General features: G+C 35.1%; 2 protein-coding genes and 1 long non-coding RNA gene across 5 annotated transcripts; 2 read left to right on the top strand and 1 right to left on the bottom strand.

Moving 5' to 3' along the window:
• LOC133697544 (caffeoylshikimate esterase) lies at nt 1–4,411 on the top strand. Its single transcript, XM_062120173.1, has 8 exons — nt 1–407; nt 517–543; nt 942–1,071; nt 1,155–1,301; nt 1,427–1,557; nt 2,673–2,810; nt 3,606–3,704; nt 3,842–4,411. Exons 1-8 carry the CDS (start codon nt 81–83, stop codon nt 4,058–4,060), a joined length of 1,218 nt encoding a protein of 405 aa, XP_061976157.1. The 5' UTR covers nt 1–80; the 3' UTR covers nt 4,061–4,411.
• A 1,527-nt stretch (nt 4,412–5,938) lies between these two features.
• On the top strand, nt 5,939–8,536 carry LOC133696932 (uncharacterized). Of its 3 annotated transcripts, none has more exons than XR_009842767.1 (4): nt 5,939–6,193; nt 6,342–6,474; nt 6,597–7,258; nt 7,958–8,536. It is a non-coding gene; the product is annotated as an uncharacterized LOC133696932 (long non-coding RNA). The 3 variants fall into 3 exon arrangements; XR_009842766.1 differs by having other exon boundaries at nt 6,597–7,616; XR_009842765.1 differs by having other exon boundaries at nt 5,943–6,193; nt 6,597–8,536.
• Nucleotides 8,537–15,412: 6,876 nt separating this feature from the next.
• LOC133695782 (zinc finger protein JAGGED) lies at nt 15,413–18,786 on the bottom strand. The gene is made up of 5 exons (XM_062117723.1): nt 18,413–18,786; nt 18,177–18,268; nt 17,641–17,772; nt 17,319–17,400; nt 15,413–16,340 (listed from the first exon to the last, which is right to left on the bottom strand). Coding segments are annotated over exons 1-5 (810 nt in total). The 5' UTR covers nt 18,415–18,786; the 3' UTR covers nt 15,413–15,838.

Below are 18,786 nucleotides of genomic sequence, written 5' to 3'. Positions count from 1 at the left end.
AACAAAAAGCAGCAGTCCAGAACAAACTATTTTTTAAGTGGAAGATTTCTTTCACTTTTCGTAGTTCGTTTCTTCTGTCAATGGATCTCTCTTTCACTCTCAGATTCCGCCCACCTAACCCCCCTCTCTCTCGCCGGAAACTTGAATCTCCGATCATCCATCCGCTAAAAAGGTTCCTACCTACTTTTCACCGGCCTGATATTAATCCAAATGCTAAACCATTTCCAATGTCATCAAGGACCCACCAGTCAACTGTCGTGACCGCTAAGCTGAATAAGCCAATAGATGGTGTGAGTGAAGAGCTGAACTTGATTGCTTCGCAAAATTTAGACCATGCACCAGCTCGCAGAAGGGTTCGATCAGCTTTCGTTCAAGTGCAACAGGAGCTTGATCACCCACTTTTCAAGGTTTGTTTGTTTTGTTGATCTGATCACGATCGTAGTACCTGTTTTGATCTCTTGAATTTACATGGATAGTGACCGATGTTGCTTGTTTTGGGTTTTGATTGGTGGATAGATGACACCTCCTGGGAAGACATACGAGGTACGCTCTGCTGCTCTCCACTAATATTTGTTGCTAGCACTTCTTACTCTATTAGCGAGCATCTCCCTTTTCAATTTGAAATTTGTTTACACATTTAGTTTTTTCTTTTCGATCATGAAAAGGTACCTTTTCTTTACGTGAATATTGACCTGTAATTCAATTTTCTTATTTGGAAACACCAAACATTATGAGCCGGGTTGAATTTAATTTCCATATTGTCCTGATGAAAGGGGAATAAAGAGAAGGAAAAAGAAGAAGAAGACATTTTTGGAGTTATTTTCGACTGGATTGGTTGAAATGAATTCATTTAGTCAAATTATCAAACCCAAGGTGAATTGTTTTTAGATGCTAATTGGTTGTTAATTAAATCTCGGTGATTGTATTATTGGATTCTTTAGTGGTATGAAAGGAATTCTAGAGGTTTGGAAATTTTTTGCAAAAGATGGATTCCGGAACCTGGAGTTCGAATGAAAGGCGCTGTGTTTTTTTGCCATGGTTATGGTGATACCTGTACCTTCTTCTTTGAAGGTTTGCCATTCTATCTTTTATTTGCTCACATAGATTCACCGGTAACATTCCGTGTTTGATATGTGGAGAGTTTGAAATCTCAGGTATTGCAAAACGAATTGTTGCATCTGGATATGGTGTTTATGCTTTGGACCATCCTGGTTTTGGCCTATCTGAAGGATTGCATGGTTACATACCAAGCTTTGATGAATTAGCTGACAATGTTATTGAACAGTACACAAAAATAAAAGGTTCGATAAGCATCTTGTCATGCAATGGCTATAAAGTTATTGTGATTATTTCTTGTTTTAGTATTTGATACACATAAATACTGGGAAGTTCTAATTTCTGATTCGTTTTATATCATGATTGGCAGGACGTCCTGAGTTAAGAGGGCTGCCCTGCTTCTTACTGGGGCAGTCCATGGGAGGAGCTGTTGCTCTCAAAGTTCATCTAAAAGAACCACGTGCATGGGATGGCATAATCCTTGTAGCCCCTATGTGTAGAGTAAGCCCATCCTTTCTCCTACTACAGAGATAGTTTTAGTGAGTCCTTTCTTTTTAATGAGCTCATTGGTAGTCCATTTGCATTTCTGCGCCTGTTTAAGTATGTGGATTATTTACAAGCTTCCCTTCCCTTATTTCATGAGAGAACAAATAGTTAATTGCACTTTGCAAAAAGCAAATCTCCTACATTTGGTACCCGATTGAAGAAGTGCATCAGTATGCTGTCAAATTTGGAAAAGCATATTTATAAATGCCTAGCCAGCTCATATCCTGGAGTGTAGCATACTAATAGATCGTCATAAATTCACGCGCCATGTTCATATATTCGTGGGTTTCTGTTAGGAATTTCATGTTTGACAAACAGTTTTCAGCTGCCATGGAGGTTAATAGCGTGCCTCAGCAGCAGAAGTTCTAGTCAGACTGTAGAACAGTTTATCATCACTCAGACATGTTACCAAGTCCACTGAATAAGCTCATATGTGGTCCTTTAGCTCTGCATACTGATTTTTGAATTTTGCGAAGTGATCTACTGTCACCGCTCTTACCTTGCCTGATTTCATCATTATCAGAGACAAGCAAAGCCTTGGTATATAATCTTTGGCAAAAAGTTTTGCTTTGGAGGTTTCAACAATTTCTTTAACAAACAGCCCTTATCATAATGATTAAAATAGTGCTCAGGAAGGAATTGAACTTTCTGAAAGACATGGTTTGCTTAATCAACTTTGGCCTGACAATATAGATCAATGGCATCTGATACTGGAAAGTTGACATAAAAGACGGCAGATGCAGGATCTCAAACAGTTGTCTGTGATTCTTTTGACCAGTGATAAGAGTGGTGGCTACAATTTGCACCTGAGTTTAACCATCTGTTTGCTTCTTTAATTTTGCAAATGGGGACACATGATATTGCTATTGCAAATTGATCACTATTATCTTATCATCACTTAGGTGTGTAGGATCATCATCGCGCTTCATAAACAGACACGTGGATTAATATTTGTTTGCTCTTTCTGGGTCTGACTTCTCTGGGTTTTTAAGTTGCAAGCATAACTATTTTATCTGCAGAAAGCTACTCATGATTACTTTAAGATTTTCTAACCTCAAGTTCTTGCCAAGATTGCAGAGGATGTTCAGCCCCCAGCACCAGTTCTTAAGGCATTAATTCTTCTTTCTAAAGTTATGCCAAAAGCAAAGCTCTTGCCACAGAAAGATCTAGCAGCACTTTGCTTCAGAGACCTGAAGAAAAGAAAAATGGTGCGTATTCTATTTACTCTCTGTTCAGAAGACTTGTATCATATTGAACCAATCCTCTCACTTGCTGCCACAACGAGCCTCACTGTCATGCTGTTTGGTGTTTTAAACGTGACAATTGAAAACCAAGCTCATTATTGGGCCTCAAGTGCCCAGTAACTTTGTTGCTTTATTTCGAAAATTAATTGGTTTTATGTTGGTTTTGTCTGACAACCTTACAGCATTGATGAATAATATGCTCCTCAAGCTTTTCAATAGGTTATTTGATTGGTTTTCCAATGATTACAATTAAGTGAAGAACCCATGCATCTTCATTTCTACCAAGATGAATTGCCTTCTGAACATCACTATAGCATTTCTCATATTTGAATGCAAAATGAACATCTACTTGATTATAGCCAGTAAACCCAATAATTCAGAATCTGCTAATATGAATAAAGAAAACCCTATTGTGCATTTATACTTATAATTCAAAATCTGCTAGCATATAGATCAAATCATAACCTCATAAAGAAACTTAGCCGTCACTAATCTGTAAAATCAGGGCTTACTGCTTTCTCCTAACTTCTGCAACATTCCCATATCAACTTGTTTTCTCTTTTATAACATTTAAGAACTCATGTGTAGTCCATAAAAAAAATCTGAAAATCAGTAAGTGAGTGAATGTTCACTCAAAGAAGTCACAAATTTCTTCCTGGAATTTTCTGGTAGATGTAATTGTGTGTTTTAAATTTCAAACGTTCAGTATTCCCTAGATGCTTTCACAAAAAAAATCTTTGTTCTTTATTTCTACTTCAGGCCGACTATAATGTTATCTGTTACAATGACCAAATGCGATTGAAAACTGCTGTGGAGCTCCTAAATGCTACCAAGGATATTGAGAAACAAGTGGAAAAGGTTGGGTTTTGTCTTATTGTATTTTCATGATTCCTTCATCTATCTTTGTTGCCTCAACAACGCAGTGTGTGCTTTTGATGTTATACACACAAACACATAAATATCAAGATAAGTTGATCGATTCACTCATGTTGCAGGTTTCATCCCCATTGTTGATTCTTCATGGAGCTGCTGATAAGGTGACAGATCCTTTAGTTAGCCAGTTTCTCTATCAGAAGGCCTCTAGCAAGGACAAAACGCTAAAGCTCTATGAAGGGGCCTATCACAGCATTCTTGAAGGGGAGCCTGATACCAAAATCTTTGCAGTCTTTGATGATATTATTGCGTGGCTTGATTCCAGATGCTCGGCTACGTAAAATATTATTTCCATGCTACAGTTCTCTATGCGATTTCCTCGCCCTGCCTCTGGCTATTGGGATAGTCACCACCCGTTCCCAACCAATTTTTCAAATTTAGTTAACAATGCTAATTTTTAGGAGGAGCCGGAAACCAAGACAAATTTCAGTTCAGTCAATGGTGTTTGTTCATTGAGAATTATGAAGTATAATGACAGATTGCTAGGTTGGTACTTCAAATGATGTTCGTGGATAGCTATAGCATAACACACAAAAGATGTTCAAATAAAAATGGCTGTACTCAAAACTTGGATTATCGTAATCGTATTGGCTTCATTGGAATAGCATATGCAGAACAACTTTCTGAGGTTATGAGCCATTTTTAATCGATGCGTTGCGAAATGGAAGAATCTCTCTTCCGATCCTTGCAGGGTTAGTGATGGCTGCCGCTCCGAAAGCATGCCATTGTTATTATATATAAAATCAGTATAAGAAGTCTTTTGTTTTTATGTTTTAAAAGTATTTTGAAAAATATATAATTTTTTTGTTTCAAAATAATATTTTAAAACTGTTTCTATATATTTAAAAATAAATTTTAAAAATAATAATAAAATATTATTTCAATATATTTATAAATAAAAAATATTTTTAAAAGCTGTTTCCTGAAGTATTGCTCTACAGAGCAGTGCGGACATTTCGTAAATGAACGATGTTCTCAGAATGACAACACAGCACATGCCTATAAAATATTTGAGCTCGAGCGATCCCGTAAAAACTAAAAAGGCACTTGAAATGACAATAATAATAATAAAAAAAGAGGTGTTTTGAATATTTTGAGCGTTGAGACAAGAGCTGTTGCGATACGGACATCGACAAGCATCAATTCCTTTCAGGTTGCTAAATTTATAATTTTATGAAAATTACCAAACAATTAAAATAGAAGGTAAGAGAAAACACTATATTCTCCCTTATACTTTCCTATTCAATAATATAATGTAGTGACTTTTTTTATCTTTCTTAATAAAAGTTGTTTGTCTTTCATTTAGAAGTATTTTTTTTATATATAATGCATTAGTTCTTATAGATTTGTTTAGAGGTATTCTATCTATGTAATATATTTATAAATAAAAAAACCTAAAATATTATTAGGATAAAACAACTAACGCTATAAGATAAGGGTATTGTTATCTTTTTTCTTTTTAGAATACAAATGAGATCATGTATATAACCTTAAAGACAAAAAATTTAAGCTATTGAAACATGTATATTATTGTCTTTTTCTCACTTTTTTTTTGTAATAATTGATTTGGTTGAGAGTTATAATACAATTTACTATTTAATCTATGATTTTTAAATATAAAAACATGTACGTATTAGCACGTGGAAGACGCCGTGCATTTTAGATAGCGCGTGCTGTAAAATAAGTTTTTGTTATCTCATTTGGTTTTTTTTATGTTCTCCTTTTATTTCAGTAGCGCACGACATTAGAGGTTACTAATTTTATTATTTTAATTATTGATTTTTGTGAATATAATTTTAAACATTTTTCTTAGAGTTCTAATTGTCAAAATAAAGTGTAAGTCATGATTTAAAAAGATTATTTTATATTATTTAAGGTGGTGTGTGATATATAAATTAATTTATTTTTTAAGAATATAACAGAGTTAAATTTATTGGCATGTATTTTGCACTGTGACACAAGAGAATAAATATTATTTTATACAGGGTAGAAGTCTTTTCATTTTTGGCATGTATCAAGATAAAATAATATATTTGATATTTATTAATAAAAAAAAATTACAAGGTTATTTTTATTTTCCACGTGGATTTGGTGATTTATACATATGGAAACAAATAGGGAAGCAGTTTTACTTTTTAAGAGAATGGACGGATCAGATTACTTCTTGAAATCAAAATTTGTCGCAAAGAAAGAAGACGAAGTATTTTCAATCTTTCTTGTTTCTTTATTCTCAATTGAGAAAAACTGCCGTGGACATTGACCTGCGCAATATAGTTAACTGTGCAGTATTAAGATCGACGATCGAAAAAACCAACCTCGAACTGAATCATAACCAGAAACCCGTCTCTGTTTAAGCATCGATCAATGTCCCTCTTAAACCAACTCTTCAACAGAGGCGTTTTTGGTTCTAAATGGTATCTTCTCTTCTCATTTTCATTTTCATTTTTGTTTTTTTGTTTTTATCTTTATTTGCATTAGTTTGAAATTGGATAATTTTTTTTCCAATTTCTGTCGGGATTTTTTTAGATGGTTTAAATTTTTTATTTGATGACTACTCTGTAGCAAAACATGCTTGAACTTGGCAATCTCGCGCATTAAATTGCTGCAAAATAAGAGAGATTTTCAGCTTAAACATATGCGCAAGGAGATTGCGCAATTTCTTCAGGCTAGACAAGAAGCAATGGCTCGAATTCGAGTAGGCACCCACCTTCTGGATGAGTTTGATAATTACTATTGAGTTGCCTTTTGTTTTTCTTTCATGTGCTTAGTAATTATGATGTTTTAAAGAAACAGCGTTTTGGTGTTTGATTTTGTTAGGTGGAACATGTAACAAGGGAAAAGAATATATGGGCTGCATATGAGATATTGGAGCTGTTCTTCTAGTTTGCACTTGCGCGTGTTCCCATTCTTGAAAGTCAGTGGTAAGTTTATTTACTGCAAGGAGTTTTTTTTCCTTGATTTGAGATGAGTTGGGACATCAAATTTTGTTCCAAATGGGAGAACCTTAATTGAAAATTTCTAAAAACAAATGGCCGAAAGGATGAGTCTTTCTCTCTGTTCTGATTGTCGAGTACAATGATCAAGATCTAGATCCAGAGCAGCGTTTTTAGGATCTTGATGCTGAACGCACCTTCCTATAATTATTTGATTGTTGGTCCTTGGGGTGTTTATGCACACGTCATATAATTTGTTATGCGAGCCTGTTGGGAATTTTGTTTAAGCTACAGGATAAATATGGTGATCATCACCTTAGCCTTGCTATGACGGAGTAAATTCAATTTGATCCAGATGTCAAGTATATGGAGATATTTCATGGCTGTTTGGGTTAATTGCCTGTTATTTGGCTGATTAGTTAGTGCACCAGCCATTCACATGCTACCCTCCATTTCTGATGCTGTTTTTCCTGCATGTTTCCTGTGCCAATCCCATGTGCTGGTACTGGGTTGGGTTGTCAAATATAGCAGTAATGTGGATCTAAGGTAGTATATTTTACCAACTCAACGCTACAAACTTTTAATCTTTGCCAATTGGGATCGGATTTGAATCATTTACGTTTAGCCTTGTTTTCCTAGGATGACGTCATTGTCTTCATGATGCTTATTAAAATTAGAGATGATATCATGCATTCTATTCTTAAGCTATGTAGACAATTCTGTACTATGTTAGATAACATGATTTGACTGATGATTCTGAATCCGCATCATCAATTATATGAAAGCGACAAAGTGGATTCAGAATATCTGTTTTTGTAAGCCTTGTACAGGGTATATGAGCACCGCACCCAACTAGAAAGATGTGCTTTCTCATCTTTGGAGGAAGACTATTAAGACTATTGGGGTGTGCATCCACAACTTTTTTTGCCAGAAATAATGTCTGATTAGCTCAGATGTAGAGTTCTTCAATTGAAACATGGCTTCATAGGCTTGTTAATGTCTAAACATGCAAAAAACTTGATCTTGGCTGAATATGCGGCTTGTTTAAAATTGTTCATGAAATAAACAAACTTAGTACAATCTAATTTTGGAACATTTTAAAGTTTAGGTTAGGCCTAACTGCCTACTTCTTGACCTGTCTTGGCTTTTATTGTTGTCTTTTCTTTTTTCCTTTTTTAAGAAAGCATTTTTGGTTGTCTGTTGCATGACTCGGATATAATATCTGACCCTCTATGTTATCTCCAGGGTGGTTCAAAGCAGATTGTGGCTGAAGCCACACTTCCTCAAGCTCCTACCAAACAGAGCTTTCCTCTATCTCCACTTTCCAATGGGGTCCATCATACCATAATAAGGATAGCAAACAAGGATCTCATCATCTTCAAGCTTCTGGCACTGTGAGCAATATGCCCCAGGTCACTTCTAACAAAATTGAACCATCAATCAGGAATCATAATGCCGGACCATTGACTGATGGTAATAGGTAGACAACACCACAAGCATCTGATGCTTTTGGGGAGAGCTCGAGCTGCCATTGCATAAGCAGAGCGTGCAGCTGGCGAGCTTGTAAATGTTAAATTTGGCTTATTTAGGTTAGGCGAAGGCAAGTCATAGTTATTTCATAATCGACCTTTGATTATAAAATTATATCTCAAGATCACATAATCAAGCATGCCAAAAAAGAAACCAAAAGAAAATGTACATTATTTCACTATGTAAAAAAACAATCTTACAAAAACTGGAAACTACCGAGAGTTTCATATTGGTAATATTTTTATACCATTATGATCTTTGCTGAAATACTAAGAAACCCCGCGATTGTATCAATTTCTTTTAAGATTTCAATTCATTTGTTTTCTGCACATAATGTTTACTTGTTCTTGTCTAAAATTTATTGTTTTCGAATAGCAACTCTTCCTGTGACAATGTTTGTAACTGCATTCATTAGACCAGACAAGTACATGTTAAGGACCGAAAACAAGTCCACACCTCATGTATGATTCTCTATCAAATTGGTGATATGAATAATAGTATTATTCATGATTGATTGCTTTGTGTTTTGTCTCGATTATAAATTTGAAAAGTTTTGCATGGGTTATGTTAAAAATTCTTTGGAGTAAGGACAGGTTATAATTTATTGTTTTTTTAAAAACTTAAAGCTGTAACTGTAACTGCAAAGCTGATGAAAACATATATATATATATATTATTCTTAAAAAAAATCTCGGGATAAAAATAAAGCTCAAAATTACTCAAAACATGATTCTGCTGTGGTCCATAAGATGGCTTGGAGGGAAAAGGAAAGGAAGGTTTTCTTTGCAAGGCCGGACTTGTACCAGAGACGGACCTGTTTCTTGTGGTTGATAATGATTACAAGCCCATTGCCAATTAGCAATATTAAAATCTAACAAGTATATTTAGCTCATCCTTTCAATAAAGGGCAGGATTAAAAACTTGGGATGGAAATGAATTATTTGTGTTTTTTATTTGCTCCCAAAACTTCTTTCCCTAAAATATTATCAAGGGAAAGAAATTCAATTAACCTTCAAACTTGCCAAAAAGATCTGAATAATCCATATACTTGGGAAATTGTCATCTGAACGTCGAGTTTCAGTTCATGCATGAACGCTTGGACATTTTGGTATATATTCGGTACTATATTTTACTATTATTGTGTTGTACATGGAACACCTCTCATACATTTACGAACAATCACACCACATCTTTGATTTTCTAGCATCTTCTTCTAAAAATGAAAAAAGAAAAGGAAAAGGAAAAGGAAAATACTAGCTACGAAGTGAACTAAATTTTTAGGGTTATCTCATCATCCCTGTTATTTTTATTTTTTAAAAAAATTCAGATGAAATTTTATCTCTTTCCACTTTATGGGGTTAGAAACATAACAACAAGGGAAGAAAAAGCCTACGGAACTACAAGAACAATTTGCAAACCATTACCAATGAGAAAGAAACAATGATATGCAGACAGGGAGAATAACCACACAAAATTAATTTGCCTGGCATCTGGGCATTAGAAACCAAAACATTCTTGTTATGAACAAACAACCTAAGCTACATGCGCAGTTATGATTAACTAACTCCTTCACAAGCGCAAAAAAAAAAAAAAAAAAAGGAAAAAAAGAAGAAGCAAGCCTGCTTGTTTTTTTTCTCCCGGCGGTAAGGTATAGTTTTAGTTCAATTTATACATCAATTATGATTGAACTTTTTTCAAACTATTCTAAAGATATATCTTCCATATGAGAATAAATTTCTGCTTTCAAGATTCGAATTTAAAAAATAAAAAATAAAACAAACATCTTTAATCACCAGAATACATATTTAATTATATTACCTGGAATAATAACATTTCTCAACATCATAATTATATATCTCATTCATATGCATCTCAAAGGAGTGTCTGTTTCTCAAAAGACAATCCTTTCATGCATCAAACTTGATAAAAACAAATCTATATATATATAGCCGTACATATATTTGAGAGAGTGATAAAGGTGTCTTTAGCTAGCTATATCAAGATCAAGAAACGACAGAAGTAAACAAGACCGATAAGGAAAGAAAAAACCCGTGCGGACGGACCATAGAATCCCTGTAAGAACAGGGTATCGTCACTTGATCAAAGGCGTGATCTGAACTGAGAACCCACTTTCATTTTGTTGAAGTGAAGGGTCGGTTTCATCTTGAGGTTCGTTTAGCAAGCCCAGGAGATGTTAATTTCCATTGGTCCATTCAAGAGATGCTTCTTCTTTTTTTTTTTTTTAGCTCTTCAAATTCGCAAAAACAGTCTCTTGTTTATGGGCTTCTCCTAAATTTTATACAGCATTAAAAGTGGTTGGCTTTTATCCCAATCCACCCCCTTTTCTGAGAATCCAGGGCTTGGATTCCTTTAAAAAAATAAGGAGGAAACCCACCGGACAATTCTTCCCCTGCTGACTAATTAATTCGAGGACATTATCAAGCTCATTTGTCTTTTACAGAATTATATACATTTGTGTACACATTCAACATAGATTTAACGTTATAAAAATACAAAGTAAAATTGGAAGTGCCTTTAAAATAACTAAGTATTAGGTTTAGAATTAACTGGTGTTTCATTATGTGAACTAGAATTGACTCACTAGACCAACTGTAAGAGAAATATTCAGTCTTGTGCATAGCATGAACATACATCAAGTTTCAAACTATAGATGTATAAGCTAACATATTAGGATTTGGTTATGTTGGATTCTTCAAGTACCTTTCAATGTATCTCTTTTAAGATAGTCAATTCTCATTAATCATTCATGAGTAATTTTTCAATCAAAAATTTGACTTACGGGTTATAATTCTTTCGTTACAAAAAAAAACTAACTCAATTTAATATTTTCACACTCTGAACTTGCTTAGTTTCATGACTAACGATCACCATGCTATTCAAATAAAACTTTCATTAATGAATTTTTTTAATTCATTAATTCAGATTTCTTTGGGAGATATTTCATCTTCCATGGAACAACCCGTAACAAAAAAAAACAAAATTAATATACCTGAAGTATAATTCATATAGTAAGAACATTAAAGATGTTAATTAGTTGGTTCAGTTAGTTTAATTACCAGGCTAGCCACTAGCATTCATAAGTAACCAACCAATGGTGATATTGTTTTTTTTTTAAAAAAGAGAACAGTAAAATTAAAATTTAGATAGAACAACATAAATTAAAAAAGACGTTTCAAATCCGGGACAAAACAAAATAGTAATATTTCACAACTTCTTATGCTAGTAGCCAAAAATAGGCACCCATGGCCGCTGTTTTGGCTTTTTTCGAGGCATGCATTAATGAGTAACGAATAGGACACTAGCAAGTATTGTAACATTTCAGTGCAAAACAAAAAAGGGAAGAGATAGAGAGTGGCAAAATGTATAAAGGTAATGAGTAATTAAGACGCCTCGACTGAGGATCGGAGTTAGTGATAGAAAACTTACTGTAAAGCTGCTTAAAGGGATGCAATTATCAGATTCTGCAGCAACAAGACAAATTAAATAAGGCTATAAATTGAGAAGAAATAAAGCCATGCAGCAGCTTTAAACATTCCCACACTTGATATTGCATGGAAAATACGCTGAGTCTACTCTCTTATAGCCGGCTGCTTTTGCTGCCTATATTGCCATGTCTTTGCATGCAATCTCTCATGTTTCAGTATATTGACAGTTATATGCAACTTTTTTAGTGTAGTTCTGGCTCTACATATATCTATCACAGAGAAGCACATTTAAATTAACACTATTAATGCCTCCACATCTCTCTCCGTGTTGTTTTTGATCCCGAGATATGTTCGAGAAAGGTACGGGACTGTAGGTTGACAAAGATCCTCTGGGTGTGAAAGAGATTTACAGTAGCTAAACAGTTGGTATTTCTATGGATCTCATTGTTGTCGCGCAGCTGTGAAGTGTTTCAATTAATGATTTGAAATGTAGAAGAGAGGTTCTTGATTAAAAACTCAGCGCCATATGACAGCTTAGATCCCGTTAGTACTGTGGTAGTATTTTTTTTTTTCAAACTGTTATTTTATAATTTTCAAAATTTATTTTTAATATCAATATTTAAAACAAATTTAAAATATGAAAACAAATTAAGAGGGTGAGTATTATTACGTTCGTTTATTCAGCTGATACCATGCCATAACTGGTAATTAATGTCTGGCCGATCTTTTTGGGAATTGCTGAAATAATTAAGGGTAATAATCTAATAATTCATCGAGTTCCTTTAATTATGTACTAGTTGATGACACTTCTTTCTGGTTAGGTACTCTTACTACTATTCTAGCACATGGCAGGACTGGCTCTCTCTCTCTCTTTTTTCCCCACATTAAGAGCCCTCATTAACCCTTTTCTTATCATTTACGTACCCTTTGTGTACCCTAATTTTTTGAATTTCGTCTACTCTCGTTCCAAAATATCTTCTCTTCTTGAGATATAATATTAATTGGTAAATTAGTAAAATAATTTATTAAAGGATAAAATAAAATTTTGTAAACCTTATGTCTTCTTAATTAACAAATCAATAATTAAGAAAGACCGTCAAAATTGTATTCTATTGGACCTTGAAAGGTAAAAAATAGATCATGTTTTTGGAACATAAATAAAGTATTAATATTGTTAAGTTTCGGTGTCCATAAACCATAAATAGTACTTATTATATTTTTATCATCAGTAATGCGGGCGTGCTCTTCAATAATTATCTAAACATGTCGAAAAATGCTAACCAATATATATATATATATATATATATATATATATATATATATATATATATTAGGTGACATTTTGTTTTTATTTTTCTTTGGCTAAAGTAAGTAACATTTGTTGATAGTACATGTTCATGCTCGTACATATTTGATGATACGCTAAGGAGTCATGTGTTTATTTTTTATTTATTTCTTATTAACTCAACAAAATATGTGCCTTTTAATATACCCGCTAGCTAACGAATTCAAAAAAGCACACCCCAATCACTTAATTAGAATACCTATTGAATTTATATTAATTTTTTTAAAACGTAAAAGACATGATTTAACGTAATTAGCATCCAAATCCCAATATCGTAAAAATATAAGAAAACAACAGTAGATCGTTAAAAGACAAGTGACCTCAAGGATCTGTGTCTTTAATCTGCAAGATTTATGCCTTGTAAGTCTAAACAGCTAGCTAAAATAAGGGAAAACGATAAATGGCTGTTGCTTTCATCATCGGAATATATAGAGGTAATGAAAGCAAAGCAGCTGCCTTTGAGGGGGCATGGCTAGCTACAAGTATCGCTACTAACACAAGTTCAAATTACGAGCACACCAACAAAATTAGGAGGAGGAGCCAATTATGTACATAGAAATAGAAACAAACAAGAAAAGAGGGTTCAACTGCCCTCGTTCCCTTCTCTTTTTATTTCCTGATTTATGTACAGTATACACTTACAGTTATCCCAAATCAGGAAAATAAATTAGCGTCCGTGATTGCTTTGTATATATATTTCAGCTGGGTCTAGCTAGCAGCTAGCTAACGATTTTAGGTTAAGCTGTAGCAGCATGGGGCCACGATGTTAGCATCCCAAGTTGACATGTTCATATCGCTTTGTGCTAGAGCCTAGAGTGGTGGCCAGTTGCAGTCCAGCAGAACCTATTAATTGCTTTGGTAGTCTGTACATGTATAGAAGGGCTAGCAGGGTTAGGGTTTATTCTCATCAGAACCTGTCTCTTGTATAGCTTCTAGTATTTGATGGTCTCTGCCAATTAGATTGCTGATACGGGTAAAATCAAGCACCCATCCTACTCAATCATTCATCAATCTCTCAGAAATTTTGCATTTTTAAGCACCTGAAACTCCTCATTTTATTGTACAATTCAAGTGAAACATTTGGCCGAAACTGTGACCTTCTTCTGAGGCTCCCAGCTCAGGCAGCTGCATTAATTTGTCTCAGTATGTGTTAACTACGTAACAATAATCAATGGCTTTTTAACTCCCAGAGTGTTTTTAACAGCACATGAATTGTCCAAAATTGGAAGAACCAAGTCGAAAGATCAATTGAATGGGAAAAAAAAAAAACGAATGATCAGCAATAAATATCTGAGATTAAAATTGTCTAATCCAGGTTGCCAAAGCTTGATGTATATTATGCTCTGGCCACTGTAATCAATCCTCTCTAAAAATTACCCTCAACTCCGTTTGTATTACTTGAAAAACTACTCTAAAAGCCAATAAATTGTTATATCAATTATTTGTCCAAGGCCAAACCCATAAGTTATCCCCAGTAAACTTTTCTGATATTTGGATCATTAGCCGAGAACAAAGCATAGATATACGTACCCACCAACGTCCCCCTCCAATTATTCACTTCTGAATTAGATGTTATTATTTTTTGTTCCGCTCAACCATAAGATATAAACAATCTATATATGCTAATTTTTTATAATTTAACTGGATTAGTTAAAATTTAAATCTTTTAAAGCATTTTTATCGGTGCACAGAAGTAAATACAAGAAGAAATTAAGCTCTGTTAAAAGAACCCACCTTGCGTCTTTTATTTATTTATTGGTCAGATCCTGACTTTCTGACCACTGCTAATGGTTTAATTGAAGAGTTAAATTTAAGCTCCGGCCAAAATACTTGAACCTTACCTTAATGTGAATGGTTTATTCTCAACTTTAGATGTTACATTTGTCTTGTTTTGTTTAGTTATCAAGGATCCATAGAGGAAACTGAAAGAAAGAGGAAGGAAGGATTCATTGTTTTAGGAACTAAAACTGCAGTTAGTGAAATATGTACTAATAAAAAAAACACCGCAGCAATAATAAGAAGAGAGAGATTTACTGCACCCACAGACTTTTGTAGACAGATGTTTTTATAATTATTGTTTCAGCAATCAAGAGCAGGTGAATGAAACTCTTGACCCATAAGTATTTTCTCCATGTCATTAATGCCCGTATTGTGCAAGCCATGGTTTAACCATAAATGTTTCAAGAAACCAGAAGATACCAATTTTGGTTCTTGTGGTGTGAATATATCTGTGTCTGTGTGGTGTCTGTTGAGTGTGGGAGAGAAGGGGTTAAATTAAACCCTCACCTTCTCACTCCTTTTTGGTCAAAGATATTGTGGAGAGCCACAAAATAAAACAAGAAACAGCAAAAGGAAAGGAAAGGGAAAAAAAATGCTAGTATAAAGGAAAGCAGCCATGCAAAATCAAGTCCAAATGCAAAAGGGGGTTAGGAACTTTCAGTTCAAATCGGACTCCTTGTCCCACCGCACAAGCTATATAGCCTACAGTCCCCTTTCTTTCTCAGTTGGTTTGTACAATTACAGTACCACCACCAACATATGCCCCCGTCCAAACCCCACAGCTCCAAGCCAAACTAGCTGAGAGTGTCCATGAGCTCAGAAAGCTGCACCAATCCCTGTACATAAAAAGCAAAAACTTCTCTCCTCCTTAATTTGCATGACCCCAATATTCGTCAGTTTGTTAAGTCCCTCTCTTTATCTCTCTCTATGGGTACCGTGTCAAGGCAGATCAATATGCTTCATTCAATACTACCATTAATCCCACAAAAGTAGAACAGAAGAAAAGAAAGAAAAACAAAAACAATCTTTAAAACCCATATTCTTGAAACCGATTGATCGATGAAGGATGATCCAAACACTGCTGCTGTCCTCCTGCTGCATGGTTCCTTCCCCAATTCAAACCTTCCTCCTGATTGCTCAGTGATCCATCTCTACCACTTCCTTCCGTGCTACGGCTTGAACCAGGTCCGAACCCACCATGACCTACCGGTGCACCAATGCAAGTGTAATTGGATTCTGAGCCACCCATGTTGTAGTTCACATTCTGGTGGGAAGGGTATGTTTGTGAAGTGTTGTTGAGTACATGTCCAATGTAGTAATCGTTGATGGGCTGTTGAGGATATTGCGATTTATAAGCCGGGAGGCGTGAAGGAGGCGTGTATAGATATGAATGATGAGGATGTTGATTTGGTGGTGCTGGTAAGAGAGTTGATGAAGAGCCAGGGAACAGTCTTGGTGGGTACACAGATCTAAATGGATCTCCAATGTTGCCTGCTGGAATGTAGCTCCCTGTTCCCATCGGATGGCAGCTGCAAAGAATATTAAGTAGAAGAATCTGGTTTCTTAGCAACTTATTTGGAACCAATTCTATGATGAAATTGATTTCAACTAATTTAACTAGATCGAACCGATTCAATCTGCTAACTGAGATTTTCTGTTTGAAATGAGTTATGAAATTGTGGAATTCATTTAACTTGAGAAAGTGAAAATACATCATTCGTCCAACTTGTCCTCGTTTCTAAGAAATCACATTCTAAGCATATGCGTGAGAGAGAGGAAAGAAAGAAGGGCGTTGGTGAGACTAGTTTTTAATGGGTCAATTCTAAAGCAAATCATACCCTTTTTATTGAATAAAAAATCTATAAAAATATCTAATTGTAATTGACTGTAAAAGCCATTTATGTTTCAAACATTGGAATTAAGTAAATATGATGTTAAAATAATTTCATTTCTAGTCAACTCTTAGAGTTTCAAATAGCTTGTAGTGGTTCTAATACAAGAAGAAGAAGAAGAAGAACGCAATAAAGTATATAATAATCATGAACTTTGTAACTATTGAGATTAAACAGAAATATTATGATTGGAATCAAATAATGTCCATGACCTTTGGTGCAAAACAGCAAGGTGTGAAATCAAATATATATAGGTGTTCTTTTCTGTTGCTATGAAATCAAAACGGGAATACATTTTTTTTCGCGGAACAAAACCGGTGGAGGATCTTTGAATCGCTGATCACATGAGATAAAACAATGAAGCTCGTAGGAACTTCTAAAAGTAGAACATTATGAAATTAGAAACCTTTCTAGTTCAAAACAGTATCTGTGGATCATTTGATCTTTTGCTTTTAAGGATTGTCATGTTTCCTTCTCCATTTGTAAGATGTGAAGAAAAGAAGTAAGGATGGAGTAATAGAAACCCCATAAAGAAACTATGGAGTGATGGAGGAGATAAGACAAGAGCAAGAGAGCAATGGTGGATAAAGATGATGGGTGTCCATAGTTACGTACCCTGGATGACCCCCAGGGGCTGCTAAAGTATCACTATTGAACACCAGTTGGCGAGCCCGGTTCAATGTTTCTGTCTCCCTCTCTGACCGACCAGCGACACAAATCAAATCAATCAAGGTATCAAATAACCAAAAACACACAAGAGTTTCAACAACACATCAAATTAGTTTTCCTCAAGATTGACGCGACCACGCTATACTATTCATTTCCATGGCAAATCATACTCTCCCATTAAAAAATATAAGATGAAAGGTACTATGTTTTGACGTATTTGATTAACACATGTTGATAGAAGGTGAAGAAAGGGAGGACATGACTTTGCCTTGTCTGTGTCGGTTCATGTGCCCTCCAAGAGCTTGAGATTTGCAGAACTTGAGGGAACAAAACCTACACTCGTAGACCTTACCACACTCTTCTTTCCCATTCTTAGCGCCGCTTTTCTTTTTCCTGTAGCCTGCAAAAAAAAAAAGCAGCCAATTAGAGCAACTTAGATGAGTCCATTCTTTGCACCAAAAGCCGAACCCTAGTTATCGATCTCTCTTCTCTAAAACCCTCTTTTTTTAGCTCTTGACATTCCATCTCCTCTTCTTTATTGTAGCAATTGAGACTTCATGATGCCAAATAGTATGTAATTTTTTTTTAAAAAAAATGGGTAAAGTGAGGAAAGAATGAATTTTGCCGGCCCTCATTCATTAATTTTATTTCCGCAAAATCATGGTGGTCTTCCTTTTTCTTAATTTTTTTTTATCTTGTTTGGTCTTTTATCTAAAATGAAAAGGAGAAGGACTGGGAAGGCGGGAGAGATCATGTATTAAACTCGTATTTCTGTTATATATATAGATAGATAGATGTGCATACCAGAGGGGGAGCCTTCATCAAGGACTTGTTTACCATCTCTAGAGTAATCCTCAGGCAAGTTGTTGAGGTCTAATGGGTTATTCTCGTGTCTCCTGGAAAAACAAATTAGAAAGCAAAAAGACACAAAAGAAAGAGTTAAAAGGAGTGTTGAAGAGTAAGAGAAGACTGAGATGGTAAAGGAGAAGATAAGAGAAATTAAGAGGTGTGAGTGGAAGGGGTTCGCAGGGATGACCTACATGGTACCGACAGAGACAGACAGAAAAAAAATGAGGTAAACACTCTTTCAGATGGGAAAATAACTAAAGCTTTATAAAATTATGACTTCAGTTTGAGACTGCAATAAAGAGGCTAGTCGAGTGAAGGGGGGGAAAAGGAGCTTTGAAAGCTCTCAGTTTCTCTGCCAAACCCCTGAACTCATCTCCTTCTCTCTCTCTCTAATTGAAAGAACAACAAGGGACAGTGTGGTCTCGTGACTTTAAAAGGGGGAGGGGTGAATGGGGGGAGGGTAAGGCAGACGTGGTCGTGTGATCATTTGGTTAGATCGAGAGAGAGAGAGAGAGAGAGAGAGAGAGAGAGAGACGTTGCCTTAGTTTTTCCTTACTGGAGGGAG

The sequence above is a fragment of the Populus nigra genome, chromosome 6, assembly GCF_951802175.1.
Source record: "Populus nigra chromosome 6, ddPopNigr1.1, whole genome shotgun sequence".
NCBI lineage: Eukaryota > Viridiplantae > Streptophyta > Magnoliopsida > Malpighiales > Salicaceae > Populus > Populus nigra.
The sequence above is the reverse complement of the archived record's forward strand: the minus strand, read 5'-3'. Positions and strand labels throughout refer to the sequence as shown.

Coding starts and splice junctions, on each gene's coding strand:
- LOC133697544 (XM_062120173.1), top strand. CDS start 81: ATGGATCTCTCTTTCACTCTCAGATTCCGCCCACCTAACCCCCCTCTC. Junction 1,072..1,154: donor CTGTACCTTCTTCTTTGAAG/GTTTGCCATTCT, acceptor TTGAAATCTCAG/GTATTGCAAAACGAATTGTT. Junction 3,705..3,841: donor TTGAGAAACAAGTGGAAAAG/GTTGGGTTTTGT, acceptor CTCATGTTGCAG/GTTTCATCCCCATTGTTGAT.
- LOC133695782 (XM_062117723.1), bottom strand. Junction 17,773..18,176: donor TGATGAAGGCTCCCCCTCTG/GTATGCACATCT, acceptor TTTTTTTTGCAG/GCTACAGGAAAAAGAAAAGC. Junction 17,401..17,640: donor CATGAACCGACACAGACAAG/GCAAAGTCATGT, acceptor CTGGTCGGTCAG/AGAGGGAGACAGAAACATTG.